Source organism: Parasteatoda tepidariorum, chromosome 2 (assembly GCF_043381705.1).
Source record: "Parasteatoda tepidariorum isolate YZ-2023 chromosome 2, CAS_Ptep_4.0, whole genome shotgun sequence".
Classification (NCBI taxonomy): Eukaryota; Metazoa; Arthropoda; class Arachnida; order Araneae; family Theridiidae; genus Parasteatoda; species Parasteatoda tepidariorum.
The window spans coordinates 35,931,105-35,949,536 of NC_092205.1; the positions used below are offsets into that span (position 1 = coordinate 35,931,105).

Below are 18,432 nucleotides of genomic sequence, written 5' to 3' on the forward strand. Positions count from 1 at the left end.
TTAACGAAAACCGAAAGTTTGCTGGAAATATTAATCACGAAGCGAATTAGAAATCAACTGACTTCATTTCGTGGATCTCCAACAGTTTCTGACACCATCCACCTTGACCTCATCTTCTAATCGCCAAAAAATGTGAGACCTTTAATATAAACACGGTAGCAGCTGGACTCAATGCTAAGTTCATAAGTCAATTTAACTAAAAAAGAAATCTGTCTTATTCCAGTCTTGGACGTGAAACCCCTCCGAGTAATCCATCAGTTCTGGCTAGCGGATTGGCTATGGCACTCGATTGGTCAACTTAATTTATTAACCATGACAAAAGAAGAATTAAAATATTCGTTTGTCTCATTTCAAGGAAAAGAAGTAAATATTCAACGAATTACAGATTCCAGATTTCGAAGATAAAGCGATGATTTACTTTTGTCCAGTACCGTAGCAATTTTAGTTAATGATCATTTTAAATATTATCATAAATAAGGCAGAGATTTAACATCCAATTATCTTAAGCTCAAAATATATATAGAAGATTTAATATCCAATTAATTTAATCATTGAAAATTCTTTTTTTTTTCAATTTTGTGTAAATAAAACGTATTTTTTTACTTTACTTTTTCTTTTTCTGGTGAGCAGAAAATACAAGGAAATGATAGTTACGTATTTATTTATTTTTTTTACTGAATACCATTAATTTTCCTCATTGAGTTAACAAACTATACAATTTAGAGGATAGCAATGATATTTATATTAAAAAAAAATTAAAATTAAAATAAACTTTCCAAAAAATACATAAGTAGTGAACAAGGCTAAAACTAATGAAACTAGCTAGTAAGTTCCTCTGGCACTTTTGTATACCAATATAACTAACTTTTCAAACATTTCTATATTCCAAGAAAACTATTTCAAAAGTATATTTTATTTTAGACTGTATTGAATACATCAGATATGGAATATCTGATGTACACTCTGATCCTTAATTAGCGAAGAGTACGGGGGAAAAAAATGCTCGTCGAATCCACAAGTCGATCACAAAATATTCACATTTGATGTAAGTGCAAAAAGTGACGCGAAATGTACACAATTTCAAATCACAAATTCTACTTTATACATTTGTTTAATTTGATTTTCATTGTAAAATTATTAATGCATTAAATGTTTCTGTTTATTTTTTAAAACTTCAAAAGACAGTTATGACTTTACAGCGTTAGTACACGTTCTTCTTCCAAGTCATTTGCTTTTTATCGCAATTTTATTAACTTGCACTTCAGTATTTAACGTTAATTTCTCGCACTCTAATACATTTATAACCAGGGTACGATTTCTTCGACTAGCAAGTAGTAACAAATTATTTTGCTTTTTTTAAAAAAAAAATGCTAGTTACAGAGAAACGCAATAGGAAAAATTGCTAGTAACTTCTGATGGTCTTATTTTTTCAATTTATGGTAATTTTATTACGATGTTATAACGACAGGCGAATCTCGAATTAGTGATCACTTCTTGACGCTGTCGATTAACGATTCCATCGTTAATTCTCATCGTTTTCCGATCACTTTTTTAATAATTATTTGTCGTTTTTCTGGCGATCTCCACATGATTTTCTAACTTCGTTCCTTTTAATACGATGATATTGTCACACCTGAATTTCAAGTTTGAGTAATCTATTTCTGATGCGCCTGATTCACATATATTTCGTCGTAAATCCCCGTCCCTTTCTGCTCGTTCTCACTGCAGTTATTTAAGCTATTTTTCGTTTTTACCACATTTTTACATGGTTAGCCGTTTCAACATGGTTTTCTAACTTCCGTTTTTTCCTTTTTTTTTTTAATACTATAATTCGACACTCGCATTACGAGTTTGTGTAATCACCTTTTGACGGACATTATTCTTGATTATTCCGACCATTTTTCCAGTAGTTATTTATCGTTTTTAGTCTTTTTCACATGGTTTTCCAAATAACGATATTTTTAACATGTTATTACGACACGAGAATTTTTTGAAGCTCTAAATTCGTCACTATGCCGTCTTAAGTCAACGTCATTTTCTAATTGTTTCCTCTGCAGTTATTTAAATTAGTTGTCTTACTTTCAACCAGACAATTTCCACAACTTTTGTAAAATCTCTATATTTTAAATACGATATTATTACTATACCGATGTATTCGGAATCGTGCATTTGAGTATTTAAGCTGTGATACGAGTATAAATATGTAATATTTTCCATTCATTGCAGTTCCGTTTTAAAAATTGCTCATATGAAAACTTATTTTGCTAGTAGTGATTTTAGCACTAGCAAACTTTGCTACTGATTTTGAAAATTGAAATCATGCCCTGTTCATAACACTATTCCTAACAAAAGACTTCATCATTAAATACTGGATCTGGTTCGTTGTAATGGTACGAAAACCTTAAACGAAGTTATTTGAAACATTAAATATTACTGTAGTGATAAAGTGCTATTTCTTAACTAAAAAAGGAAAAATAAAATCGGATATGAAAAATAATAGTTTGAATTGCAACATACATTTAATTTTTCATTCAATTTGAAAAAAATTTTTCACCTTAAATTGTTTTTTTTTTTAATTATTTGCAATAGAATATTTTATTTTAAAAAATGCATTATGCAATAATGTAAAAAAAAAATTTATAAATTTTGTAAAAAAAATATGAAAGAATGATAAATTATGTAAAAACAAATGAAAGAATGATAAATTATGTAAAAAAATCCGAAGTGAAATTTTTTATTATCCTTTCTTTTAAAAGAGATTCGAAAGCAAAAGATAATTTTTTTTCTTGCTATGACACTGTTCTTTTCAGTTAATTTTTTAAAAAGCAATAACAAAATTTTATTAATGAGGAAGACAGACAATGTAATTTTTATAACAACAGCATAACGCAAATTTTTAGGGAAAGAAAGTTTTCGTAAAACGATGCTTTTTATATTTGCAAACAAGAAAACTTCAATTTTTTCGTGATTCAATTCATACTTTAACGAGGTGTTGTAGGATGTAATATTTTTTTTCTATTGTGTTTATAGTTATATAGATGAAATCAGATTTATAAAAAAGTATATAAAAGCATTTTCTTAAACCTTCAAGTATATCATTTATTTAGGCATCGAAAATTAACTTGTTTNTATATTTATTACTATAGAAGATTTATTTACTGATTCTATTTAAAAAAAGAAGTTTCACAAAATTGATCTCTTACATATTATATTTTGAAAAATAATTATAAATTCTTTTTGAGTCGCGGTAACTCAGGAGATAAAGCATTCGCCCCCCAATCAGGTGAACCAGATTCGAATCCCAACGGTGGCTGGTTGACACGAATTCTGCTCCTGACTTCACTCCATAAAATATCCTTAAAAGAAAATCATGGGTTAAGAATCCCTTTGTTGTCAGGCTAACCGTGGGAGGTTTTCATAATTTCCCTCTCCTTGAAACGTAATCACGGGTTAATTCCAACAAAAAGTCCCCGACGAAGGCTTGTTTGTCCTGATTGCTTGGCCCTGGAATTCCCTTGTTCTTTGGGGTTNTTTTAAGGACTGTGAATCAAAATTAAGTACTTTTAAGGGCCCTTAATTTTCAAAATAAAAACTAAGCAGTTTTTAAGGACTTTTAAGGACCGTGGGAACCCTGATTAATAAGTCGTGAACTCAAAATTGAGACGACAGTTTGATGCCGGTTAAATATAAAGCATAAATTATTGTTTTATTTTGGAGTATGTCATATGAAAAAAATAAAAACTTTCAAGAAAGTTACATTTTATTTTCCTTGTCAGCAAGCTGTTATTATTCTTTTAATTAACTTGCACATGCACCAATACATATCAAAACATAATAACTAACGTACTTTATTATAAAAATTCTTTACAAAAATATAAAAGTGAATAGAAATGCTTAAAAATGTACAACATGAAATAGATTAGTTATATTACAAAAAACTATAAAAACAAATTACAAAATTAGAAAAATTATGCTCAAATGAAAAAAAAAAAATGTTGAATAGTCTTTTAAAATTCACACACACTAATACATAACTAAGCTCCAGGCCTCCTATATCTAAGACATAACTAAGCTCCAGGCCTCCTATATCCGGCAGCATTTTGATAACGTCTCTGATCATAAGGAGTACTGCAAATAGAAAGGAAAAAATAAATAAGTAAATTAATTTATTAGATAAATAAAAAATTGGATAAACAAAAATCCTTTTAAGAAATAAATATACTAATGAGAAAACAATTATTTTTGTAAAAAAATAATGTTTAAATTTAAGACTTTATCCGTCATCGAGTTATTTACTCAATATTTATTTTCTAAGAAACTGAGTAAAAAAATAAATAAAGACTGACGATGTGCTTACCATACCACAAACAAAATTATGTACTACAAATGTGCTCACATACCAGTGTTTAATCTCAGTTTTTGATGTACAAAAATAAACAGATTACCCTGAATAACTTTTGATCTAATGATCGGATTTTCACCTTCTAGAATTCAGTCTTAATAGTTCGATATATAGGTGATCTCAAATATGATAATTAATTGGTGCACACGATATTTTAAGTTACGAAATCAGACACAAAAACGTATCCTTGAATAAACATACCTCTTTTTCAACGAATTCGGATATCTTGCCCCTAAAATATAACTGTTATGAGTTTATAGCAATGCTAAGAGTTTGTTTACTGTAATAATCAAACTTTATTAAATCCCTTTAAATATTTTTTAACACAATTTTAAACGGTACTTCCATGGTTGGTTTACTTAATTGATTATATTCTCATTTTGTTTTTAATACATATTTAGAAAAAGAAAACAATAACTGAAAGAAATAATTAAAATTTAGAATTATTTTTCACAAATATATTTCGAAAAACACGTTGATTAAAAAAAAATCTATTAATAAATAAGTTATTTAAACATCATTTAGGTTGCACTAAAATGAACTTAATGGAAGAAAATAGATTTTTCAGATTTTAATATTTTGATTCTGTACAAAAAAAATTTGCATTTACTTTATCAAATCAGATGGACGATATAATCAAATAATATATGGAAGTATTGTTAACAAACTAAATCACAACGAAAAAGCAAAACTTTATTCTCAAAATATAAAGAAAAATAGTTTCAAAAAGTGCATAAGTCGGTCACACATTAGGGTTGGATCTACAGGATCTTAACTATTACTGGGTTAGTTAATACATAAGAACTACATTTAAGTCTATTCTTAAGATCTGGTTCTTATGTTTGACTAAAATAGAACAATTATTTCCCAATCTATTCAATGTAGACGATAATATTAGAAACTCTCTTAGAAAACAGACGATTAAAAAAATAGCAGGACAGAAATTCTTAAAAAAATAATTTTATAAATAAACTGTAAACACATTAATATTAAAATTAATGGAACACTTCCAAATTTCAGTAAATCAAATGATAATGTAATAAAACGGATGATTGAAAAAGAAATATATTTAAGGATTACAGAGAAAAAAAAGTTTTTAAAAATAATTTGTAAATATAAACATATTGTATTTTTAATATCAAGCTACATGATGAAATGGAACAATTATATCCCAATCTTACGAAAGCAAAAAGCATTGTTACAAACTCTCGGAAAACAAATTAGAAAGGATATCGATAATTTTTAAAACATAGTAATTTTACCATAAAAGATAAGTTCGAGTACATTAGCATACTAAAATGAAAATATCGCAATTTTGCAGCAATCATATTATTTTCGAATACATTCTAGGTTATGAAGACATTATTTTTATCCATATATAGTAACTCAACTTTTAATTTTTAAAAAAAAGATAAGAATTTTTTAATGCCACTGTATTTTAGGCGTACCTACTTTATAGGACTCAATCATGGCATAAATATTCATGATGTTGCCAACGATTAAAACGTAAATAAAATGTTCCAAAGACGATGATGACCTAGGCATGATTATGAAACCAGAGGGTGTGGAACAAAGAAGATAAGGGGGTGCGCCCCCAAAATCATCTCGTTTCTGTGTAACATGATGGACACGGCGTAACACTAACAATTATAAAGTGTTTCTAAAGATCTTTTTATCCTATAAAGGCTGACAGGTAGAACAAAAAAGGGTTACACGCCATTGTTTGAGCCACTGACCCAAAGATTCTTTGCTAAATACAAAGCTGGTTAGTGTCCCAACCTCTTATAGAAGTTTGTGTTATCTTGTGGGCTTTAACTTGTCAAATCAAGCATATGAGAAAACAATGTTATTGTATTTATGAATGAAAAGAAAATATTTTCAGTTCGATTACTAGGAAAATATTTATGTTCCGCATTGAATCTAAATACATCAAGAATTCTACTCTGGGAAAATAATTTTTATCATAAACTTTGAAAAATATAAAAATATTTTCAATTGTTCACTACAAATAAATAGTAATAATATTATCATTTAAATAGTTATGGCAAAATTGAATTAAAACGCGCCATTAAAAAAAAGTACTAATGGATATTGACGTTTTGGAAAAAAAAACAGGTTTGTTAGCTCCTTCGTACCACGCTTCCTCTATAAAGCTTTAATTTATTTTTTCAAAGAAATCAAGCATTGAAAAGTTATGGTCACGTAAAAATAAGTTTCGGTGATAAAGAAGGGCTAAATTATTGATCAGTGTCGGTATAAAATTTCATGAAGGGAAATTGCTAAAATTAATAAAAATTTAAAACGAACTAAATTTTATCTGCGTTTTTCATCTAGACTAAAAAAGGAGAAAATGCATTTAATTTTTGTCAGACCTAAAAAGAAGACGTAGGACGTGTCAGTTCCGTAAGACGTGGGGTCATTAGCTTCAGAATTTTTTTTATAAAAATGGAACACAACAAAATAAAACTATTTTCTCTCTTTTAGTCCACCTGAAAAACGTAGTTATAAAGATTTTATTTTAGTACTTTCTTCTTCTTCTTTTTAGTTTTGCGGAGGTTTTTAGTTAGTTGATGTCGGAAAACGGTCATTTAGGAAAGAAATGAAAATTGTATTAGCAGAGCTCCAGATGAAATTTGGCTAGTCGGGAACGAGATCAAAATATTTAATAATGTTAGCGATAATGAAATAATACATTTTGTATGTTTGTAACAGTCAAGAAGCATTTGAAACTTGTATTGTCACACGACTGAGCTCCAGTAAAAATTTAAACACATAAAAAAAACTGGTGGGGTGGTAAAAATGTCGATTGTCAATAAATACTCTTAGACAATAAACTAACAGACAGAAAACAATTGAAAGAGATTATGGATAATAAGACAATTTTTCTTTGTAAAAACCAAGAAGAAATTGAAACGTATACTTTCATACGACAGAGCTCCAATTAAAATTTAAACACAATAAAAAGTTGGAAAAAGATTACAATGTCGATTTATTCATTTAAACTATAATCTGACGAACATGTAACGATCAAAATGCGTATTGTCAGCAGATAAAAAGCTTCAGTGGAGATTTGTGAACTCCAGTTAATCGAAAAGTGGTCAGAATTTGGATAAATTATAAATTCGGCTTGAAGAGCTTAGGGAACGAATGATACTTGGATTGTCATCATACATGAAACTCAAATAGATTAAATGCTCAAACAAGCACGAAAAAAAAAATCATGCTTAAGCGAAAGCGAATTAATAAAAATATAGTAAGAAATGTAGTGTTTAGGAAATTAGATGGTCATCATACTTGAACTGAAGTAGAGATTTAAATGCTCAAGCAAGTTAAAAAGGATCGGCAAACTTTCCTGCTCCCACGAAAGCGAGTTAATAAAAATATAGTTAGAAACGAGAGGAAAAAAAGAAAAAAATCTGTGGCCTAATAATTATCATGAATAGTCGTGATCGAAGATTATTATAGATCGAAGATTATTATAGTCGTGATCGAAGATTATTATAAGTCTAATCATAAAAATAACCCTAACAACGAAAAAATTTTTTTTTTCGTTTTTTTTTCTGAAAATTTTTCTTTTAGTTTCAGAACTAGTTTTTCGCAAATACAGACGCGGAAAAATCAGATTAGCAAACTAAAACATCGTGCGCCTGGTTGGCAGGGCGCTGGACTCACGTTTGTGAGAACGTGAGTTCGAATTCAGCCGCCCGAAGATTCCCCGTTTAGTAAATAGTGACTGTTTCACGTTACATCTGTCGGGTGCACGCTAAATCTGTAGCAAATCAATACCTCTGGGGGTACTAAATTGGAGATTGATCGTTCTCTGGTTCAGGTCAATATTACAATCTGTGGACGAATGAATGTGTGTATGAATGAGTTCGCCCTATAAATGGGTGTGACGTATGAGTGTGGCAGAAGTCGAATTCTTGGCCACAGATGGCGCCACTAGAAAACAAGAACAATCGCATCCTATCTATCTTAATGGTCGACGACAACAACAAAACATCGTGCAAATTTACTTCAACCACATTAAGGTGCTAAATTTAATTATGTTACAGTTCGAGTTGAACCATAGTATAGTGTAATTAAAGTGTTCGATTTGCATTTGGTTGGAGTAAATTTGTAAATATTACTGTTCAAAATGTTCCAAAATTTCTAGTAGAGTAGACTTATTTCATTTTTCGTTTCAAAGACCATTGGTCACCGTTATAAGGGATTAGTTTAAGACCAACTTTTTTCTTTCAGTAAGTTCATTTCTTTCTGTTCCTATCTATTTTTAATTACAAGCTAGGCAATTCATTAACCAGTCCTGTTAGTTTCCATAATTATCTTTTTTTTTGTATATAGTATTATTATATCTTGTAACTTATATCAGTGTAAGAGAAATAGTTTTTATGATGATACAGATGCGGCGATCACTAGATTCGTGACTCACCTTGTTAAAGGGGTTAATTTACCTTTTCCCATGATGATTAGAGTATACGGCTGCGGACCTGAAGGTTCCATACATACCTGCCGGTACTAACGAACATAACTTGCAGCACTTCTTCAAATTGGAGAGGGACATACAACTCTCTTTCAGTCCTCCACAGAGGTCAACACTACACTACCGTGACTTAGCCTAGTTCTATAGTTCGCTTTGAGAGAACAAACAAATTGTCTGGATCACAATCCCTGATCTCTATATAATATTGGATAGCTGAAGCAATACTGCGAGCTCGTAGCTCAGGTTGGCGAAAAACTCAAATGAGTTGAAGCATAGGACATCCAGAATTTTAGCTTTATCGCCTCATAATTTTCAGTATTTTAACCCTTAAATCATCAGCAATTTTTTAGTGCATATTATTGTGGGGTACTTAAGTTATTTTATGAAACGGAAGCGTCACTTTCAAAAAGTGAAGTACAATAAAAAAAAAGAATTAATGAAGTATAAAGTAAAGCGTTAAGTATAATTAACGTAAAGAAAAGCTCAGGGCAAATTCATACGGTGAATATCCTCTTCTTTATAAAAAAACATCAACAATGCGAACTATGTGCAACCGATTCCCCCAATCCCCCCATCATATTTTGTTCCTGAATAAAACGAAAAATTTTACTAAAAATATATATACATATATCAAAGTACACTAAGGCAACTTGTCAGCAAAAGAAAGGGGGGGGGAGGAGAAGAGTAAAGGAAGAGGGCGCAGAGGAACCGCTGTAGAAACTACTCACAGCAAATTCTATTTCATTTCCATCGGTTCGTATTTTAAAAGTTTAGAAAAAATTGAGGCAAATCTAGCGTAAACCATGAAGTTTCAAATATTAAAAAAAATTCAAAATATCATAAAAATGCAAACAAATTGTGGCAAGATAACTCAGGATTACGTAGGGGAGGGGGGGGGAATAATCTTGCCATTCTTTGTCTGCATTTTCTTATTTTTAAAACAATTTCTTTTTAAATATTTGAAAATTCATGGTTTACGCTAAGAGTACTTTAACTTGCTTTTCTCTAAACTTTAAATTATTTATATGTATGTGAAGACGCTTGATGGCTGAGAGTGGTTAGCTATTCACGATCCCATACCACAGGTTTGGAGTTCTATTCTAGGACCAGGCATCAATGTAGCGTATACCGTGCAAAAGTACCTGGTCATACATAAAATTTATCTAAGTTTTCAAATTAATCACGAATTTGGAAGCTCTTTATTACTTTTAAAAGGACAAAAAAAAATTAAAGTTTCAAGATAGATTTTATTTTTAAATTAGGCAAGTACTTTATTTATGTCGCACTAGAGTTGCACAATGGGCTATCGACAGCGGTGTGGGAAACAACCCTGAGGATGATCCGAAGACATGCCATTACAAATTGTGAGGCCATTTTCTCAATTTAGACATCAGAAGTAAAAAATTTTAAAACATTACAATAAATAAAAAAGTTCCTATTAATTAAAAATTGCATAATTGACGAAAAATTTGAGGAAACACCAATTGACTTATCTCCACCACTTGGCGAGATCGCGATCGTATAAGATGTTTTATTGCATAATTGAAGGAGGGGAACTTTTCACAAGGGTTGCTTTGAGTGCAGTTTGCCAACCCTTGTCATGTAGGGCAGACCACCAGTCTTTAGGAAACCATTAGCGCAAACCACCATCACTACGGAGTTTAAGTAGGTGTAAGAGAATTCGCCATGAAAAGTTTCTCATGCAGTATAGTGTCCTCTTAAGGGTGAAGCGATTATATTTCTAAAAGCTTCTAACTGATTTGTATCTCTGTAGCCTTCCAGTGAACCTTTATAAACCTTAGAAAATGTAGATAATCCCTAAAAATATTTCTTTGTACTTATTTTTCAATTTTATGGAGCAATCGATTTAAATATCTATTAAAGAACTAATTTTGAAAGAATTTTCTATTGATTTTTTTTTCCTTTACCATTGTTGACTTTATGAAAATGGCCATTTTTTCACCTTAGAATATTTTTAAATAAGCAATGAAACTTTCATAACAAACAAATCGAACTTTATTAAAAGTATTTTAAATTTAATAGGAATAATTGGGAAACATCGGAAAAATTCTAACAGAATGTTTGAAAAATTGATCAAAACTATAATGATACACTGATCATTTTATGTAAACAGTTTGTAGTGATGACATTTTTTTAAATGCTGCTACACGCATTACATTTAAGTAGTAAAACTTGAAAATGACAATCAAGTGGAGAAAAAATGGTGAAAAAAATTATTGGAATCGTAAAATTTGTTTGACAGATCATCAAACTTTTATTTATATAAGCTAAAGAATTTTTACTTTTGTTCTTTTTGAAAATGCACATTTTGTACTTCAGTTGTAATGTTTAAATATGACAGCCAAAAATAAGTTTCCATTTTGAGTGAAAACATGACCGAAATTGAGTTGATACAATAGACAACTGAAAAATTTGTTCAGAAAAAACAATTGCAACATAAAACTTATATTTTTATGAGATGAATAGCTTCTGCTCCTGTCACTCTTTAAAATGGTGAGACACTTTGCTTCTGAGAAGCAAAGCGTTATGAAATTAGAACTGGGAATAATTTTTACTTTGGTGAAAAAGTGAACGAAATTGTCATGATATAGTAGAACTAAAAAAAATCATTTCACAAATTTAAATTGCAGAATTTTTAATTTTATGATATAAAAATATTAATACAATGTCTCTTTTTGAAATAGACCTTTTGTAGACCTATTTATACATTTGAAATGAAACACTTTCCAAAAATGGCAGTCAAAATGTAACCCAAATTGCATTAATACAATAGCCAACTAAACATGTTGTTTAAAAAAATATTGTATCACAGAATTTTTATTTTTATGATATAAATAGTTTCTCCTCATATCACTCTTTAAAATGGTGCTAGACTTTGCATTTGAGTTGCAAATTATTATAAAAATGGAATTGAAAAATTATTCTTATTTTGGTGAAAAATGACTGAAGTTAACACGTTACAGAAGGTACTAAAAAAATTACTTTCAGAAATTTGAATCACTAAATGTTCAATTTTATAAAAATTTTGCTTTAATTTTTTTTCAATGACACCCTATGATTAGCATTTCAAAAAGGACATTTTTCAACACAATAATTATCACTAACCATTTCTCCTTTGGTGAACAAGTGACCAAAACTGTAATGATGCAATAGCTACTTAAAATAATTTATTTCAATATTTATTAAAATATTGCCCAATACTTAGCTTCTGAGTTGTAATCTTTCATAAAAAAGAACAGTCAAAATTAAAAAGAAGTGACCAAAATCGTCATGGTTAATAAAATAATTTATTTTGAAACCATAGATGGTTGAGCGTTTAAAGCTAAGCACATATGGCGTTAGGGGTTAAAGGTCGTCATCAGACTTCCGGGTTACCACTTTCAATTGATTTTTACACTTAAGCTTGCAAAAGAGTGCCCTCCAATATTATTATTATACATGTCGTGTTTACAATATAATGCAGTCTTTCCACTTAAATATCAACAAAGCAAACATATATATTCGGAAGACTTCACAAGCATGCTATGATACTATACAATAAATATATAACAAACGGCTATATTTTACACTAATATAGCCAATAAGGGATAAAGCTCAAAACATTGCAAACTTTACACTTTACTTATGTTGTGATATTAATTTTCTTAAATTTGTTTAGGATCATAACCTGTTAGAATCTATTAATTACAGAAAACTCTTATGAAGTTAAATTAAGCGTAAATTTCAACACAAATCACAATAATAAAACTTCCTAGAATATTAAGTCTGTTCACCCTTTGCCTGGTAAGCATATACGGAGACACACCGGAAGTTTTCTAAATTTCTCGTTGCTATAGAAAGCTTGCTATCGTTTACATTCAGTCAACCACCCCTATCTGTCACGAACACTGTACTAGTACACTGTACTAATCTACTAGTTCAAAAGATATCTTACCAGCAAGTTAAAAAACTGTTATTTTGAGTTGTTTGAGAATACTGCAGCAGAACGTGCTTTGTTTATTCGTGAATGCATATGTGTGTGAGCAGCATTTTAAAAATTTGGAAATACAATCAGTTGTCAATAAGACAATATGTATGATTTAAATCAATAAAAGGAAACAATATTAGAGTGATATACAAGAAAGAATATCACAAGTCAATCTTGGTCTCCTTCAGGTAAATATGCATGCATTGTGTGATTACAAGCACACCAGCAATTTTTTCTATATTTACTTGGCTAACTTATTTTTGCATTGAACACAGTTTTTAGCACCATCGTTTTTTGATAAAGTGTGGTTTAGCTCAGAATAGCTACACTGTGGCATCAAACCATGAAGGCACAGTAGTTAAGGAACTGAAAACACACGACAATGTGCTCCCTAAGAGTTCAATCCCTGGTGGTGATTTGAAGGTGATGACTACACCACTACCATTGTGCCATTGGTCATGAAATTATGGAGCCTTCATGATTCTCCAAGCTCACAATGAGCTGTTACATGAATGCTTTTACTCTGTAATATTAACAGCAATGAGTAGCTATGCAGCATGCTATATTTTGGGACAAATAATCTCTCCTTTTTTTTATTAATTAAACTCAGTTTTTTCCCTGGCAAATTTGCATTCAGAATTCTCAATGTAAGTTATGAGAAATTTGGCATCATCTCAGTTGAGTCAGAAAATAAAGATAAAGTTTGATTCTCTTTATGTTAGGTTTATATGTATGTTAATATTGTGCAGATTTAAAACTTTTTGGCACACAATAATGAAACTTACTTGTTAAAACATAATTTAATAAAAAAGAGAGGACACTAAATAATTGCTCAAAGGAGTAAAATAGATTTCTCTAGTTATTGAAAAATTTAAGATTTAAAATGCTTTAGGAAAAATATTCGAATATTTAAGAATTTAAAGTTTCTTCCACTAAGAAGTTAGAACATTTCCATAAGCTTTTTCAGATAATAGAAATTTCCCTGAATTTTCTGGTTTTCCCAGACTTCTAAAGAACCTGTACTTTCCTTTTGTTCAGAAAACGCTAAATTTATTTATTTTCAAAAAGAAAGCAAACTACATTTCTGATTCATAATGCAGATGAAGTGATGTGTGGTTGGAAACAATTAAACAATGAAATTCATAAACTGCTTTGAGAAAACTATGTAAAATCAAAAACTATGATTAAACTAAATCTAAATTATGTAAAATCAAAACATATCCAAATATTGGAACACATGAAGAAAATGAATGGCAATTCACTGACAAAAAAGGTGTTTAAAGGTGACAAGCAAAACTTGGGGGGGGGGACCAATTTTGGAATTAAATTCTTAGGCCCACCAAATAAATGTTAATCAATTAGAGCTAGTCTATAATTAAATGATAAAATTCTACATATGAATACATTTTCTCTGAAGAAAACACATTTCTCCAATCCGTCGTCACAAGATAAAAAAAATACCTGCCATCTAGAAAAATGACAATCAAATTGCTTAATAAATCAAAAGTTTTTACCCAATTATTTTTATTTTAGTTTCCTGCATATCTAATAAACAAATTGCGTATGAAATATAATGAATTAATAGAATATTGCTCCTGATTATAAAATTTATTAAATAAGTCAAAATAGGCTATCAATAAAAATAGTAGAAATAAAATAATAATGAAACTGAATGATGATATAAATAACTACTTCATATATTTCATTTAGATTCACACAAATTAGGGGGTCAACTTATAAGGAAAAAAAATTGAATACATATTAAAAGAAATCATTCAGGACGAGTATGAAAAAATACCAGAGTTAATTAAATTTTAAGATTATAGATATAATTTTCTTTCAATAGAACTAAAATTACAATTTAGATAAAAATATTTACTTATATTTGGAACTGAAATATTGAACATACCTAACAATTTCAACATTATCTAAAGCCCACTGATCATACCCTCTACCTTCATGAAAAGGTTGCCACCATCGGAATCGAACACCATAAACTTTAGCAGCCTCTGGAATTTCATAAACTAGTCTTCTCGGCTGTAATTCATGAATAAAAATATAACAAGTTATAAATAAATCAAGAGAGACAAATATAACTATGATGTTATAGCTATAAATAAATCAAGACATTTTAATATAATTCATTTATGTTTGTTAAAGCAACCACACCTCAGAAAAACATTTTTACCCAATTAATAAGTCCTTAGATTTTCTACGTCATTATGCAAGAAATTTAATACATTGTATAAGCAATTATTATAAATGTATATAAAAATTATTCTACTGGCAGCAAAGTATTTAAAAGTAGATATACATGCTATCTAGGAATAAATTTGATAATTATGAAATGCTAGCTGCATGCCCGTTCACGGTGTGGGGGAAATAATGAGTGAATCAATACTAATTGAGACAATACAAACATGCACAAAAATATAAGGCACACATATAGAGATAGTTAATAAATTTAAAATAATTTCACTTATTATTTATTTAGGCAATTTTTATGATGATGGTTGAATATGTTAAAAAATTTAATTATTTTTTATTTCAAAATAATTAAACAAAATTAAACAAAAAGTGTCTGCAATGCATATTTAACAATTCATAGTGCTAAAGATATGAGAAAAATTTGCTTTTCATGTGTTTTTTCCAAAAGGACAAAGTAAAAAATTTTTTTAAATTTTTAGGATTGTGGGATTAGTATCTTCACCAAAATTCATTTACCTCAGCACAAATAATTTTATAGAAATAATAGATTATTTTTTCCGACGGTGAATTTTTATTTGTTCACATGAAACAATGTAAAAAATAAATGAAATCACAAATCACTGATATAGTTAATATCTAGAAAGAAATACCTTTTTGAAATCCATAGCCGAATGAAGCGCAATAAATTCCCACGAAATACCATCATTAATACTATATTGGAGAATCACAGACTTGTCTGATGAGAGAGGATGTTGCAAGTTTACATGGCATTGTGAGAAACCTTCCTCTGTTCCAATACGCAGTACAAACATCAGTTTGCTAAATAAATTATTAGATTTAATATCCAACACAATTTTATCTTGAAAATGAAGAAGCATCACAATGCAATATATACCTGGCAGTAGAGGCATCAAGCTCCTTGGTGACTATTTCTCGTTTTCCACATTCACCCATATACATGTGCTTGCCACCACCATGGGGAGCTAGGGAACCACATTCCTGATTAATCCATCCGCCTTTTACCAATTCCCAGAGGTCAGCAGAAAGACCATTTTCAAAAGAATCCAGAAACGTGGTCGGTAGAATCCGAGCAGCAGTAAGTGTTCTTGATGGTTTGCAATCATTGCCTGCAATAAAAAGTATAAAATAATTTTTTTTCTAATTTATAATACAGTAATATTCTACAATAAAGAAATTTATAATAAAGTAACGTTTATTACAGTATTAAAATAGTTTATTATAGTAATATAATAGTATATTATTATAGTATTTATAATAAAATCACGTATAATAAAGTAAGTTTTCTAATTTACAATAAAATCTAATTTATAATATATTTATCAGTTCAAATAGCTTGAAGTTTAAAACTTACCTGAATATCCAAGATCACAGTGACATTTTCCTTTGATGCAAACTCCTTTTCCATGACAAAGTGAAGGACAAGCTTCTCCAATGTAAACATCATCTATAGCCCATGCAGGAAGATTTCGAGGTTTGGGAATATTTGTGGGTGTATCTTGTATCCATCGGAATTGAGTGGTACTAGGTGGAAAGAAAACAGGCGACTATTAAACATTTAAATCTTGGCGCAATCTAGGCCTTTGGGCCAAATATAGAATGAAATATTTAATGAAATGTAAAAGAAAAATCAAATCCTATAATTAAATTTGCCTTACCTAGAAAAGGTTTTCTCAGGCAAGTACAGCATTACAAGAGTCCATTTCTTGTGAGTGTTAGTTGAATAGATTGAAGAAGAATGGAATTCATTAGGTGCACATTCTGAATCAATGGTACTACTTGGAAAACAAGCTCTGTTCACCAATTCCCAGTTACCTGTTAATCGAATGTTTATTTTAAAAGAAAATTAGTTTCAAAACATTAAAGATTTCATTTAGAATTATTAATTTTAAACATACCAGATCCAGGCTCTTTAGAATATTCTAATCGTATACTATTATTAGTCAAGCAATTGTCTGTATATTCACCACATCCAACAGCTATCTAAGGTTAGAAATGAATAAATATGTTAAATTTTATTTATTTAATATTAGGAACCTCACTATACAGACATCTTTTAACATGAAGGACAATAAGTTTTCAACTTAAGTTCCCAAAATGAAAAAATAAAAATTACAATGCAAAAGTCTAGAGCGATTATGAGTTGTATAAGCAAATAAATAAATGATTAAAGCTCAAATTATGTTAAAAAAAAATTTCTGAAGTAACTGATAATATGTAGAAAAGTTATAAATATTTTTTTATTTACTATTTGAAAAGCAAATTAAGTTGTCTCATTGACAAAATATTTCTCTTAATTTGGGATAGGGAATGAAGTGATGAACAGAAAATAAAAAAATTTAGAAACAGTTACGTTCATACAAACAACAGCTTTTCATATTAAAAAAATTATATAATGCAACAAAAAACTAGGTTCTTATAAACAAATCAAAAAGAAGAAAAAAATTGTGTAAAACTGTCATCTAAAAAAATTAGTAACTTCAGTTTTTAAAATGTACAAATTTGGATTGACATAGATTTAACCATTTTTATAGATTTTTATGATTGTTTTAAATTTGTACAAAACATTGAAGCTTAAAATAATATAATTGAACAGTTACACATGAGTATAATGAGTCTTACAAGCAAATAGTATGCAAAAAAAAAAAGGAATTTTTTTCACCATACAATAACTTTACTTTGCTACGGTATAGGGGTTACAATGTGTTAAAGTTAGAAAGATAGTTTAAAAACATGGTGTTATTTTGTAGGTAATCGTAGTATAAAGCGTTAGTAAATAGAATTTACATAAACAATAAAATAAAATGAACTCATTAAAATATTGTACAACATTAGAACATGAACCCATTAAAAAATTGCACAACTTCCATTAAAAATTGTACAACATTAAAACATGGACAATTAAAATATATTTACATCAAAATCGTGTCTACATTGATGAATAAAGCAGTTTTGCATTATAAGTAACAATAGCTCTTTTCTACCTTTGTTTTTCATAAATTATTATAAAAACACATCAACAGAACGTTATTCATAAAAATTATCATAATATCAGTTATCAAAGCCATCAACATGCTTATAAAAGCATGTCATCTAAAGATGCATGACTAAAGATACATCACATAAAGATACATATCACCAGGATGCATCATGATATTGATAAAAGTTTCTGCCAAAACACCTGAAATTTACCTTAAACTGAATCATAAACTCGTTTTCTACAATCATCTCCCTTGCTACAATTCCTCTCTCTTCAATGTCAGAGTCTTTTTTCCACGTAAGAGCAGGACTGGGACGAGAGCAATAAACATTTTCCACCTTTAAAAAAAATCC

The 18,432-nt window shown here is 29.3% G+C and overlaps 1 protein-coding gene across 2 annotated transcripts in view; it reads right to left on the reverse strand.

Annotated features, from left to right (window-relative positions):
- Positions 1-3,742: 3,742 nt before the first annotated feature.
- LOC107453741 (reelin) overlaps positions 3,743-18,432 on the reverse strand; it is an 86,873-nt gene continuing 72,183 nt past the window's right edge. For both annotated transcript variants that reach the window (XM_071177456.1, XM_043042204.2), the window contains exons 55-62: positions 18,292-18,417; positions 16,998-17,082; positions 16,758-16,914; positions 16,454-16,623; positions 15,977-16,208; positions 15,732-15,900; positions 14,783-14,910; positions 3,743-4,128 (exon numbers count right to left, since the gene is read on the reverse strand). In XM_071177456.1, coding sequence (XP_071033557.1) covers positions 4,068-4,128; positions 14,783-14,910; positions 15,732-15,900; positions 15,977-16,208; positions 16,454-16,623; positions 16,758-16,914; positions 16,998-17,082; positions 18,292-18,417 — 1,128 coding nt within the window. In that variant the 3' untranslated portion in view covers positions 3,743-4,067. The remainder of the gene's footprint in view (positions 4,129-14,782; positions 14,911-15,731; positions 15,901-15,976; positions 16,209-16,453; positions 16,624-16,757; positions 16,915-16,997; positions 17,083-18,291; positions 18,418-18,432) is intronic.